Source organism: Sander vitreus, chromosome 14 (genome assembly GCF_031162955.1).
Source record: "Sander vitreus isolate 19-12246 chromosome 14, sanVit1, whole genome shotgun sequence".
Lineage (NCBI taxonomy): Eukaryota > Metazoa > Chordata > Actinopteri > Perciformes > Percidae > Sander > Sander vitreus.
Window position 1 is genome coordinate 24,592,072 of NC_135868.1, and position 13,688 is coordinate 24,605,759.

Genomic DNA, 13,688 nt, shown 5'->3' on the forward strand with positions numbered 1-13,688 from the left:
CCCAACCCTTTACAGCTGCATTAGGTAACGCTTTTATGTCTGAATATATTCCACTTATCAATCTAAATTAAATAGCAGGGCTGCAACACAGAAAAATGTCCTATCCCCACTAATTAAATCTCAGATCTATCGAGACAAATCTCATCAGTGTTTGAGAATAACTTTGATCTGCTCGCCTCCATTCATTTTACAACTGACAAGGTGAATTTGAATAGAAGCTCCTCACCCGGTCCCACATGGGAAGATACATTTTCACATTGTTGATGAGGTACGACAGCAAATCAGGATCCTGTCATCAGTTTGTAATCAATCTGTTCAGAGGAACTTCTCATTAAACCTAGTATCAGCCCAACAATTTGTCCGTGTCGTGACTGTCAGCCCTAAATAATATCTGTGGCCCAAAATATCACAGTGAGACTTCCCTAACAGATCAAGTATGTGTCAAACATCTACTATCAGACCCTGCAATTTGCTTAACTCACAGCTATAAAAATCATCCTGTCAGAGTGAATTTTTAACCTTTGTGGTGTCCATCATGAGGACAGCTTGGCTTGTTTGTCTGCTCCATTCAAAGCCCAGACCATGCCTAATAAGAAAATCCAAGTAGCTCATTTAACTGTCAGCACTTGCATTCTTGTTATTAATACACTTAAAAAAACTGGTGTTATCTCCATTTCACATGATTTATTTCTAATTCCAGCTGTATAATTTGTCCTTGTTTGTGTCCGTCTTCAGTTTGTTTAGCAGTGAAATTAAAGGAGTCTTGTTTTTCTCGTCTGTCTTAAAAGTCTTTTTCAAAGTGATAATTGAAGATCGCAGTAAAAAGATACTTGGTTTTTTTTTGTTTATAAAGCCAGCAAGTCTACCAAAAAGTACCAATCTGTGAATGAATGGAAGTGCGTCACTCTTTTTTTAAAGGCAGTGTTGTTGCACAGCCCTGTCACTTAGGTAGCATGCTAGATAGCTGAGCTACTCCCTGCACTGGCCCTAGAGCTATAATTTAGGGATCTGGCTTTGAGTTAAAATGGAAGCAATGTCAAACCTGACTTTGGAAATTAATGTCTCAGACAGGTTCATAGTTTCAGCACAAGCTTGAGTAGTACACACCTAACAACCACCATTTTATTTGCAGCCAGGATCTGATACATTTTTAATTCTTACTATTTCTCTTACTATTACCCGCATTACCTGTCATCATTGTGGCTGTGTAGCATGTGTTACTTTTTTTAAACACACTGCAGGTGTTAGAAAAGAGCTTTAATGTTAGAGTTCTCTGTCACTGTGATCATGTAAGTTCAGGTGTACAATCCTATGCATTAGTAAGCGAGGCCACACATGCTCTAGTGAATCGGTGCAGTACAAAATAAGTAGTGTCCATTTTAAACCTATAGATTAAAAGGTGAACACATTTGACAAGGAGAAGCTGCACTTGACCCACTTGAAACATTAGAGCTATAATTTTCTGGGTGAAAATAACATCGCATTGCTCTGTGAGCCAGTTGTGCTGACCACTGATATACTTAGAGACTCACTCTGGATGGTTTGAGAGATTACAGAAAGAAAACAATGGAACTTTCTGTCTGCGTAAATTTAGCCTTCGGTTAGTTCTACAGAGCTCTAAACTCGGCACGGCATACTTTACAATATATAACCTACATTACTAGTTGACAGATTGAAAATATATGGAGTCAAGGAGCAAGTTCAAAGGCCATGGCTTTAAAATGAAGCCCCATGCTTCCCCTTGCACCAGTATCACTCTGAAAAATGATATGAGCAACTTATGCTCATGATCTTTTTCGTATGATATCGTACGGAAACTTATGCACAACAATTCGTATGATATCCTACGAAATGACGGTGACCGCCTGCGGGTCACGTGGCGACCGGTCCCATAACAGTTAAGTTTAGCGGTCTGTACAGTTAAATTTAGCCGATAAGAGGTGACCATGAGCCGGGTACAGGCTTAGGGGTTACTGTGAGGGGGGCGGTCGTGACAGTGGCTGTTGCAGTTATGTTTAACCGACAAAAGGTGAGCGTCATGCGGCAACGGCACCAAAACTACAACTAGTTAAGATTAGAAAAAAGTTTGAAAGCCCTGAGTTTCCGCAGATCGTCGCCGTCTCGTACAGCAGCAGTGAATGTGGTGCATACAGCAATAAACACGTGAAATACATATGAATTACAGTGCATTACTTTTCGTAGCTATATGTACGAATGGTCCATGAGAACAGCCGTAAAAAAAAGAATAAGGGTGTTTGTCTGAATCAACACTTCCTTCAGAAGAAGTTTGCCATGTCAAACTTGACAATTTAGAGCCAGATTACTGTGAGAGTTGAGAGTTTGACTATGCTCATCTGTGTGCTAAACCATGTAATCATGTCTTTTTTTTCCGTTTTTGCATTTACTGTTTGCGGCTAAGACTTATGGCATCCTTTTCTTTCCTGTCTGGCTAATTTTAGGCAGGAATTTGTGTTGGAGTGCAAAGCATCCATCTTCTCCATGAAAACATTCACATGCAGATTTAGTTCTCCATTTCTCCTCACAGCTAACATAAAGCTGTTAGGCCTATTTTAGCTAATACATTTGGTGACTACTTCCTGAGCCTGTGGGCCTGTGTTGAAAGACTTTCTCAGCACACTAGCGGAAAAACCACTGAGGTTAGCTTAAGACAAGCTTTCCAGTGCTAAACACCTCTGCACCAAAGCAGCAGTCAAAAAGGCAGCTACACCACAGAAATGTCTTGGGTAGAATCTACAAGCCAATTTCTGCAACAGCCCCCCTTGCACGCTTCATCTTCAGTCAATCATGATCGCACTGTATGCATGTGCCACAGCTCTTTGTGGTTGGGGTGGGGTTTTGTGGTTCGGGTCTTTCCTCCACATAGCGCTTAAACGGCTAAAATAAGAGTCTAATTTGATTAACTGCACGTTCAGGGTGAGGCAAGCTCTTCAGAGCGAGGCTTCAAACAGAAGCCATGTGGCATGCAGTGTGAGCGATGTGTTGGCACTGGGCCCGACGGCTTACTTACTTTCGCACAGCCTCCTCCGCAGCCTGCCTCTGATCTTGTCAATGGCATTGAAGTCTGTCACATGGAAGACGTGGGCATTCTTTGGCTCTGCGGCGATCTCCTCCAGCTCCACCTTCAGCGCCTCCCCGATGCCCACAGCAAACATCCTGATGCCAGCTTTGGCAGCCTCATTTGAGGGCTCCAGAACATAATCCTGGCTTCGGCCGTCTGTGAGAAGGATGGCCACCCTCTGAATACCTCTGGCTGCGGGCCTGGCTCCGTTCCGCTCCGTGAAGATGTTGGCTGTGGTGTAGCTGATAGCATCCCCGGTCATTGTATTCCCCCCCAGGTAGCGTATGTTACGGGCAGCTCGCTTAACATCTTCCAGGGTCCTGTGTCTACCCAAGGTGAACTCTGTGGTGGATCTGTCGCTGTAGCGAACCACGGCTACTCTCGTCTTGTCTGGCGCCACATCGAACGACTCGACAAGGTTGGCCACCCATTGCCTGATCTTCTCGAAATTCTCTTTTCCAACGCTGGATGAGGTATCCAAGATAAACGCCAAGTCATAGTGGACATTTTTACATCCTGTCGGAAGTAAATACAGGAGGATTCAGTCACATACAGTAAATATAAGCTCGGTATCCGAAGATATTCAATCTTAATGGTCTTACCTGCCCTCTGTGCTTCCACTCCCTCGCCGGAAAGAGTCAAGGCCAGGATGACCAAGACCAGGGTGATCCTAAATCCCAGTCGTAATTCCATCTCTGCCTTGGTTTTGGGTCTGTTTTGTTTAGCTTATTACCACCATCAAGTTGTCCAGTCTGTGGAAAGGTCAGTGGAAACATCAACAATACTATGACATGGCCTCCAGCAGACACTCCAGTCAGTCACGTTGTAAATGTCTGGATCTCTGAAGAGATCTGCAAGCTTTAAGGCCTAATGGTTTACTAGTTTAATTCTTTTAGGGTTATGGTTAGGGGTTTTGTTTTTGTATCTGTCCCTGGCACTTTGGGTCTAGAAAAATGCTTTAAAAAATAAAATTATTATTATTATTATTATTATTATTATTATTATTATTATTATTATTATTATATGTACAACAGAACTATAAGATATGTTAGAATCGTAATCCCTTTTGCCAAGCTGTCCCCTGGCAAACAGGATTTGTGCTTATGTCTCTCCAACAGTGAAACCAAAGTGGATGTAGCACACAAGAGACTGGTGGCGGCATCCTTCAAATGCTGCTGCCACATCTCCATATTGACAAGAGACTGGTGGCATGCTGACTTCAGATTCCTTTTGGCACTTTATGTGTAAAACAAACTGGGGCTTCAACAAGGAAACAATTCTCTATCTCATCCCCCCTAGTGTCCAGTATGTCTATTGTCCCCTGTTTAAATTTCTTTCTGGAATGGAAGCTGGCAGGAAATGTTCTCCATTCTCAGGACGCGATAATTGAAGCCTAAGACTGAAATACACATCTCTGTACAGCAGCAAGTGAACACTCCAGCCAGAGAAAACTGGACTCACCAAAGACTGTTGGAAGTTGCTGACCAGCTTTTTCAATTTTTTTTTTTTTTTTTTACCATCTCCACCCACAAGACAGTGAAAGTTAAGAGTGCGCTGATGTTGCACTGAATGCTTTCTCCAGACCTTAAAGTTTGAAATGCAGGTATCTCTAGTTGTCATTTGAAGCTGTGATAACTTTGACAATCACTTGTTTATTTATTGTTTATTTATTTATTTAGATAATTATTTGTTCTCTCAGTTTTCCTTTTTCATTGTATTTTATTAACTTATTTTTTATTATTCATTTTTGTAATTTCTTAATACATTTATATTTTTCATACTGAAATACATTAATACTAATCTTCGAGAAAATGAAAACAATATATGCTACTTAGTAAGATACTTGGTAAGTAACTTGAAATATTTGGATGAGTTAACAAAAGAATTATGACAGAGGAAACTTGTTAAATAACTAACAATGACTTATAGAGAAGGGTTGGGATTAAGTGTATACTTCTTCCCACTCCTTTTAGGACATGTTTGTTATTCGTGTATCTCTATGCTTTCTATTTTGTGTAATATTCTTATTTTCTGTATGACCTTTTTCTGTTTTTCTTTTACATGTTCGAAAAAAATTTCAATCAATCCATTAATCAAATAAACTTTGTGCAGCTTTGATCCACCAGCATGTTGCAAAGAGCCGATGAGCCTGTCTCTGTTAGATTCATGTCTGTGGCTGTTGTGCCTGGGTGCAAGGGCGTAGCGGACACGGGGTACGGAGGGGGACATGCCCCCCCGCACTTTCCATGTTGGTGCCCTCTGTCCCCCACACTTACAACACTTCTGAGTTGATTTGAACGCACCATAAGTAGGCGAAGTAGGCAAATCAACTGGGGTACTTTCCATAAAATCATCTCTCAATGCAAATCAAACCAGCTATTAGGCTAACTGAAATAAAACCATGCCAATCTCTAGGTATGGTGAAGGGTATGTGATGATGTGGGGCTATTTTAATTCCAAAGGCCAAGGGAACTTTATCAGGATCATAGTATCCTGGATCCATGAAATAACTGGCCTTTAAAAATAAACATCTGCCTGCCTCTATGGGAATTTAACATATGGGTGTACTTACTTATGCCCCTGTATTTTAAGGAAGAACATTTATTTATTTAAGATACATTATTCATTCACAAAGAAAATTGGTGTACTTAAAGATTGGATTTTTCCTCATTTTTTTAATTAAGGCATTAAGATCAATTTCCTAACGATGATTTTTGTATTCCTCTTTTTAGTCAACTTTAGCATGGGTGTCCTAATTTGTTCACATGACTGTATAAACACAAAACTATTCCTGCTCTTATTGTACACCAGTGGTTGCGATGCCTGCCTTCAGGGCTGATGTGTCACTGACCGTAGCCATAACATGAACTCATCCCAACTGGGGGAGTGTGCCATTGCGGGGGGTCACTGGGGGAGGTTGAGGAAAGTCTGAGTTATGCACATCTTGGAAAGCAATAATACCAGTCCCGTGTGTTTTCCGAAAAGTTCTTCACCATCCTTCACCGCCTTTCTGTGCTCTCTGACATTCCCATTGAATTAGTCTGTTAATGTATTTGTTTTCTCGAGTCGAGTGGCATCCAAAGCTACAGGCTGTTGTGGAGAATGTGCTTAATGGAATTGGGGAAATACGTTTATTCGCTTTCTTGTCTTGTCGAGCGTTGGGTGAGAGGATTGATGCTACTCTCGCGTCGTGAGAACGGTGCTGATCTTCTCATCTAACTCTCGGCAAGAAAGCTAATATGTGTATTTTCCCAGAAGTCAAGCTAATCCTATAATGGGGGTATATTAAATAATATGAATTAGAGCTAAGCAGCTGTGTGATCCAGTTGCACTGTGCTGTGTAAATAATCTTCATTTAGCCAGACCCTCCTCCGCAGCGCAGTGGAGGAAGGTCTGGCAATGCAAGACTATTATGTCATTAACTAATGAAAACAGTATTTTTTTCTTGTTTTAAAAGTTAAATATGTAGGGGCGGCCTCTAGCTCACCCAGTAAGAGCATGCGCCCCATGTTGGCTGAGTCCTTTGCAGCGGCGTGGGTTCGAATCTGACCTGCTGCCCTTTGCTGCGTCTCTCTCCCCCCTTTCCTGTCTACCCACTGTCACTATCTAATAAAGGGAAAAAGGCTCCAAAAAAGAATCTTAAAAAAAGCTAAATATGTTATCATGTACAAAGGTCAATGGAATGCCAGGGGGCTAAAATGAAGTTTAAGTATGTGGAGGTAATACATGTTATAATTAACGTGAGTGTATGCTCGTATGATTTGGAAATAGAAAGTGATTTGAGGCCGAAAATGATTCCAGGAAATGGTCCATTTCATAACAGCAACCTGTTGACCGTGGCCTTGCCTTTTCCAGCCTGCGAAATAGAGAGTGCATTATTTACTGTGGGTGAAGCAAAGTGCTTTGGCCTCCACGTACAACTTTCCTTATCTGATTCTTCCATTGGGCTATTCCTGCTTATTGGTTTCACTGGTGCCATTAATGAGCAGAGTAGGCACGCTGGCTGAATCACTTTAATTGCACCAATTTAAAATTCAGCCCAGGGAGGCTTCAATGATAAAAAAAAAAAAAAGGTCTCAGCCGCCCAATGAAAGCAGCTGAACATGATTTGGATTCGTGCTCCTAATCCTCTTCACCCAAAACTTTTGCACAAGTCCAACAAGTTCTGATTTGTCTCTCTTTAATCCCTGATTACATTTGAATATACGCGCTGTGTGTCTCTCCCAGTGCTGCGTTAAATCAGTCTGCAGTTTTACAAGCAGATACAGTATCCGAGGCAAAGCTAAAAACAAGCTGCTTTGCCTCAGTCAACATCTGAACCTGAGGCCAGATTCCGTACAAACTGGGGTTCTGTATCATCGCGCCTGTTTCCACTTCCTCTATCAATGGCAGACCTGGGACTGTGATGTAGATGTCTATAACAGAAGCACCACGTTTGTCATTCACAGAATGTAAAAAACAGAAACTGTTTTTTTTTTTTTTCCTTCTTCCATGTGCAACCCAAGAAGAAGAGGGGGGGAAAAAAAGTGTGTTCTCTGATAGAGCATCTGAATAGCATGTGGATACAAAAATAACCTTCTGCCAACAAGTCAAAACGGCTAAAGAATAAATAAGTATTTTAGAGGAAGACAGCAGCAACAACTGTTATGATGGAGCTGGGTCAAAGTAATCCATTCTCCAATCGATCTTTGTTTACGTGATCCAATATCGAATCATAAAATCCAGAATTCGACCTCTTCATGTATGCCTTTTCACCATGGATGTATGAGTAAAAAGTACTTTTGGGGGTCAATACTTAATGTAAACATTAACCTGGTGCATTATAAAACATATTAGAGGATTGCTTCTTGCTTGTACGATTTACAGTTACAAGTTCTCTAAGAATCTCTTTTATATAAAAGAGATTCTTGCAAAATTGGTATTGTAGCTGAAATTTCCCTAACCTAATTGATAGAGCATCGGAAAAAAAAATCAAATCAAACTTGTGAATCGTAATTAGGGCTGCACGATATGAGGAAAATATCTAATTGCGATTATTTTTGACTGATATTGCGATTGCGATATGATTCAAGGGAATGATCATGTTTGTATCATTATTCTCATTTTCACTGACTAATATTAAATTTTAAAACATTAAAATCATTACAGTGTGATTTTTGCGAGGATCTGTACCAAACAAAGATGTTTTCTGTAGTCTGTAGGATAGGATTTGTAGGCCGGGATGTCTCTGCAGCACCACAATACTTCATTCAGAATGGTTTGTCACATATTTTGCCTTTAACAAATATTGCGCCCCACTGCGATTTGGATATTGCACTAGTCCATATTACGATTTCAATAAAATTGCAACTAATTGTGCAGCCCTAATCGTGATCGAATCAAATCAAATCAGGAAATCATTGGGCGATACCCAGCCCTATTTTATGATGCTGATTTCTTTCTTACCTGGCCTGTCACTTGTTAGTCAGCGTCAGTGAGGTGTGTGTCTCTCTCTCTCTCTCTCTCTCTCTCTCTCTCTCTCTCTCTGTCTCCAGCAGTCACACCCTGAATCAGTACCGGGGCAGCATCATTATCTGTTGATAATAATCCAAAAATATCTCCCCTGCATACGCCAAAAAAAAAAAAAATCAAGATGAGATAACCATTTCATCCAGGGTGACAATCCAGTGTACGATGTTGTTGAACACTGAGTTGAGGTGAACTTCAGAAACTTTGTGGATGGGTTTTGGACAGAGTGGGAGGGAACTGCCAGAGGGGAAAGTGTAGGGTTTCACTGGGGGGGAGAGAGATGAAGTGGCTTCTACTGTTCTTGACTGGGCTGCGCTCGCACATAAAAAACAAAAAGGGCTGAGAGGCGCAGCCAATTATAGACACAAACTTTCCGGATATTTTTGTCCTTTATTTTCCCCTCGCTCCTTTCTGGCTGCACCCATGTGAAGTGTTGCCCTCAAAGAAAGAAGAAAAAAAAAGGCATGGCTTCTTGGCAACCGCCTCAACTGTCCGGCCTTTGCCACGGTGATAGCCACAGCGGAGCCGCCCTGAGGGCTGGTGGTAGTGGGCCGGGCCGCGTTTGGCTTCAACCAGCCACACACTTGTGGACAAGGGCTGTATTTAAGTTGGGGAAATGATTACAGAACACTGGTGCTTGCAGCTTTGTGTTCAATGTCTGTCCTTGCACTGACGTACAGTACAGCTCTGTGATCTATATTACTTGCTGTTATGACAACTTTACAATCCTGCCAGACCGCACATCTTTCTTCTTCTTTTACAACGTATGAAATGTATATATATATATATATATACATACATTTCTTCTTTTTCTCTTAGTTCATCTTAATCTTTTGTTATTTGACTTTCCCCCATTACTTCAATTCTACTTGGTTTTCCTGTGGCAAACATTGTGCTTTTTTTTTGCGATACCCTAATTTCCCCAGAGATGATGAACGTTTTATTCTCTAATTTCCAGTTTGTATATGTGATTATTTATGTACAACAAGCAAACACACACACACACACACAAGCACACAGTGCAAACAACTGGAAGCAAATGGATGCGTAGTCACAAATCTAACTTATCTTCGTTTGTTTTTCAGTTTTCCGACCTGCAAATCTACACGTGTTTTTTTGATTTGATGTACACATTTCAAGGATGACTGTAATTTACATTTTCAGTGTACACTGATGTCCTTCTCATGTGTGGTCATGCTCCCTGGCAGGAGAGGAAGCTGCAGTGTCTGGCAGCGTTGTCTAAAGTCCTCCGCATTACAAGTCTCACACTGGCAGCTCTCTCGCTTGAAATTTCTCTTCTTTAAAGTTCTCCAACAGCTGTCACCGCATGCTTCTGCTCCATTTGAAAACCCATCCATATCTGCCGTGGAGCTGTTGAGCCACCAAAAATGTTCAAAAACACAGTGTCAATATTTGAATGTCATGGACAACAAACAAGTTAGCCATTACGTCCAGGCATATTTACAGTGCCTTTGGAGCCAAGGAGAGTGAGCGCAGGCCAGGCTATGTATAGGCTCCGCATGAAGTGGATGGGAAGTGGGCTGACGATTTGGGGCAGATGCACGTTCTGAGCGATGGTGTCAGTCTAAGCAACCGTCTGTCGCCTCCTGCGAAAGGGTGTAAAGAGGTGACCAGCTTGTAGGGTGAGCGAGAGGCTGCGGGCGGCATGTAGTGTTGGAGAAAGCCATCTGTTATCCGATTGACAGCCAGCTTTCAAGCTCCCACATCAGAAAGAGGCCCTTCGTCCAAAATATGTTTGAAACATTCATGTGTGAATTAGTGTTTAAACAGATTAAACATTTCTTTCTTTTTTTTAAAGCTAGCGCTTAGGTTCAACCATTAAAGGTCCCGTATTGAGAAAAAAAACAGAGAATGTATGTCTTTTTTTGATTAGAAAGCGAGTTTCACTGAAAAGTGAAGCCAATGCGGAACCTGCATTCTATCTCATAGAGACCATAATTCAAAAAATTAACATCATTCTGTATTGCAGAAGACTTAAAACTAGCGATTGAGACCATAAACTCATTATGAAAATGTTTACTGAGGTAATAAATCAAGTGAGAAGTGGGTGACTTTCTCATAGACTTCTACAGAAACCGTCTTCCTTTTTCAACCGCACGTGTCTCCCCCTGCTGGAATTCAGATAGAATGCAGGTTTAAGGCACTTCCGCATTTGCAGCACTTCGCAGAACCGGATGCGTTGTCCATTAATATCAAGGGGGTAAGCGTCTATCAACAACCCGTAGCTCCTATGGCGCCATTTTGATGCTAACAAGCCATCACCCGCCGTTAGCATTCCATTGACTGCCATTCATTTTGACGTCACTTTGACAGCGAATAACTTTACATCTGAAGCGTTTAAAGACTCTATTTGTCCATTGTTTATTTCTAAAGAAACACAACAATGTATAAAAGGCTCCATTACCTTGTATCTCACGTTATGGCTCTGTAGCAGACGCTTTTGTAAAAATAGGCTAACGATTGTGTTATAACCACGCGACTTACTGTCGCATAGTAGAGGAATTACCGTATAGTCAGGAGAAGCTCGCAGGCAGTTTTGACTTACATTAGGTGTTTAATTACTAATGTTAACTACATGTAATGATAATATATTAATTAAAAATATAACAATTATTACAAAAATAACAACAAAATACATTGGTACATTGTACGTTGGTACATTTGATACCAACCTGATCTCACAGAATTCCGTGAAATGAACACGGCGCCTTAACTCAAAATCTGTCGCAATTGAAAAAAATTTCCGTCATATGAACACGGCCCCTTAAGCAAAGGAAAAGGTCGTGGCGGGACAACGGGACGGTTGGGTTTAGGAAAACAACAACGGACGGTTGAGTTTAGGAAAATAATAACGGGACACGGGACAACAACGGGACGGTTGAGTTTAGTAAAGAAGAACGGGACGGTTGAGTTTAGTAAAACAAGAAAGCAACAGTTTGGTTTAGGAAATGTAACACGCGGGACATGATCCCCAGTCTCCTGGGTTTGACCCATCCACCATCCCAACCAACCTCCTTACGTATGTATAGGATGAGAAGCTATTCAACGTGGATGGGACCTGGAGAAGTGAAAAACTAACCTTTCAAAAAAAACTTTTGCCGATATATTCGGACTGGAGAAGCACATGTATTTCAAATTCCCCACAATCATAGAGGATGCTAATACGCGTGTCTGAAGCAAAAATCACAGCTCAAGCTTGTTGCGCACACAAGTCATTTAAGGTGTTTCAACTGCGCCCCTGTACCAACTGTACCTGGTCTAACCTAAATGTTTCTGGGTTCAAGCTGACTACAGCTGCCTTCTTCTGTGCAGGAGCAAGATACAATCTTTTCTAAGCCACCTTTCAAGTCCACATAGGAGGATATTTGATTCTCATTGGAGTATTTCTTTAACTGAGAAGGAGCATTGGAAGAGATCCTCTAAATAGTGTGCTGTGGAACAAAACCCGGTGAAATGAAGGCAACATTTTGGCAACTTTGGCTCTGCAGCACCTCACAGGTGCAAAGCCTGTGTTCTGGTCTGATACCTTGGAGTTAAAGACAGAGCGGAAACTCCCATTCAACAGGCTCATCTTCTTCAACGACGTTTATATGTGTAGAGAGAAAACCCAAGATACTCTTAACCAGGGTACGGTTTTCTAGGGGGGGATACGTGGGATTTCCCCCTTTCTGGTCTACATATCCCTGCCTCTGCTCAATTTTTTTCATCCCCGGTGGGGACAAAATGTATCCCCCACTCAAAGTGATCATCTACTTCACCAATAGCCTAGACCAAATTATATACCTAAAATAGAAGTATTTAAAACTAAGTAAAGTGCTCTAACGTGAACAAAGTGCAGTAGAATGATAAAAATACGAGCAGCAGTTGCTGTTTGTATTTAGCCGCTACAGAGCTCCGGGATGCCGGCTACCCAACACGTTCTCACACCCATCTAGTAAAATATGGACGCTTGGTCAGGTGCCTTTGTCGTTGTTATTGACGCTAAAAGTCTTCTTTAGTGCTTTAAGTAAACGTGCTTGATCGGGACTATTGCCGTCCGTTTTGACGCAGTTATGTTAAGGAAAAGGTTGTGGGTGGGCTTACGGTTCCATGACATGCGGGAACTACGAGACAGTTGGGTTTAGGAAAGGGTCGTGGGTGGGCGTATGGTTCCGTTACACGCGGGAAGAACGGGACGGTTGGGTTTAGGAAATGGTCGTGGGTGGGCGTATGGTTATGTGACCCACGGGAGGTGGAAAGAAAAAAACAACTACAGCAAGCGTGACAAGCGGGACGCGAAACCCGCTCTCCTGGGTGAAAGTCCTGTGTTTGACCCACAAATCACCACCACCCCAACCAACCTCCTTCTGCGGAAATTCGCCCTTACATACTACTCGCTAAATCCTATCTAACTGCTGCTCTCCCCGGTGCGTTACACAAACACGCTGAAAGACGCCTTTTTCGTCGCATTAGACGCTGACAGCCACTGACAGCCACTGTCCAAACGTCCTTATTTTACGAGTTCGGAATGAGAACGGGTTGGGCTACCAGCGGCAGTTGTTTAGCCGCCAACAGGTGACTGCGAGCCGGCTACAGGCACCACCAGATGAGGGTCCTTTCAGGGGCCGCGGTACTGGAGTTTAGCCAGAAAAAGTGAGTGTCATGCAGCGCTGACAGTTAAGTTTAGGCACAAAAATGACTCGTTAAATTTAGGAAAAAGATCTGATTTGGATTAAAACACTCCCGACTCGGGGTTCCCGAGGAACAAACGATTGTTCCTGGGTGAAAGTTTTTTGTTTTCGCCGCATAGTGAACTCTGCTCTCCGGCTTGAAAGCGCTGTGATTTATGTTGATACCACGTTGTGTTATTTCATTTTGAAATTATTTTCCATTGGATATTGAAGTTCATAAATAAGTGTTTTGGCACGGCCGGCCGAGTGGCACTATGTCCGTGGTACTGAAAGGGGGATTTAATTCTTGCATGTTTTGTTTTGTTGTGCATGAACCCCCCCCTGCTTTTTTCACAAATCACATGTGGTCTTCTACACGTTCTGCAAACGTTTTGGCCAGGGTGTCATTTGTTTAGGACAAACTTTTAATC

The 13,688-nt window shown here is 42.0% G+C and overlaps 1 protein-coding gene across 2 annotated transcripts in view; it reads right to left on the reverse strand.

The window, feature by feature from the left end:
- The window catches only part of col22a1 (collagen, type XXII, alpha 1), an 86,465-nt gene extending 77,707 nt beyond the window's left edge, over positions 1-8,758 (reverse strand). For both annotated transcript variants that reach the window (XM_078267859.1, XM_078267858.1), the window contains exons 1-3: positions 8,525-8,758; positions 3,682-3,831; positions 3,029-3,595 (exon numbers count right to left, since the gene is read on the reverse strand). In XM_078267859.1, coding sequence (XP_078123985.1) covers positions 3,029-3,595; positions 3,682-3,772 — 658 coding nt within the window. In that variant the 5' untranslated portion in view covers positions 3,773-3,831; positions 8,525-8,758. The remainder of the gene's footprint in view (positions 1-3,028; positions 3,596-3,681; positions 3,832-8,524) is intronic.
- Positions 8,759-13,688: the final 4,930 nt, after the last annotated feature.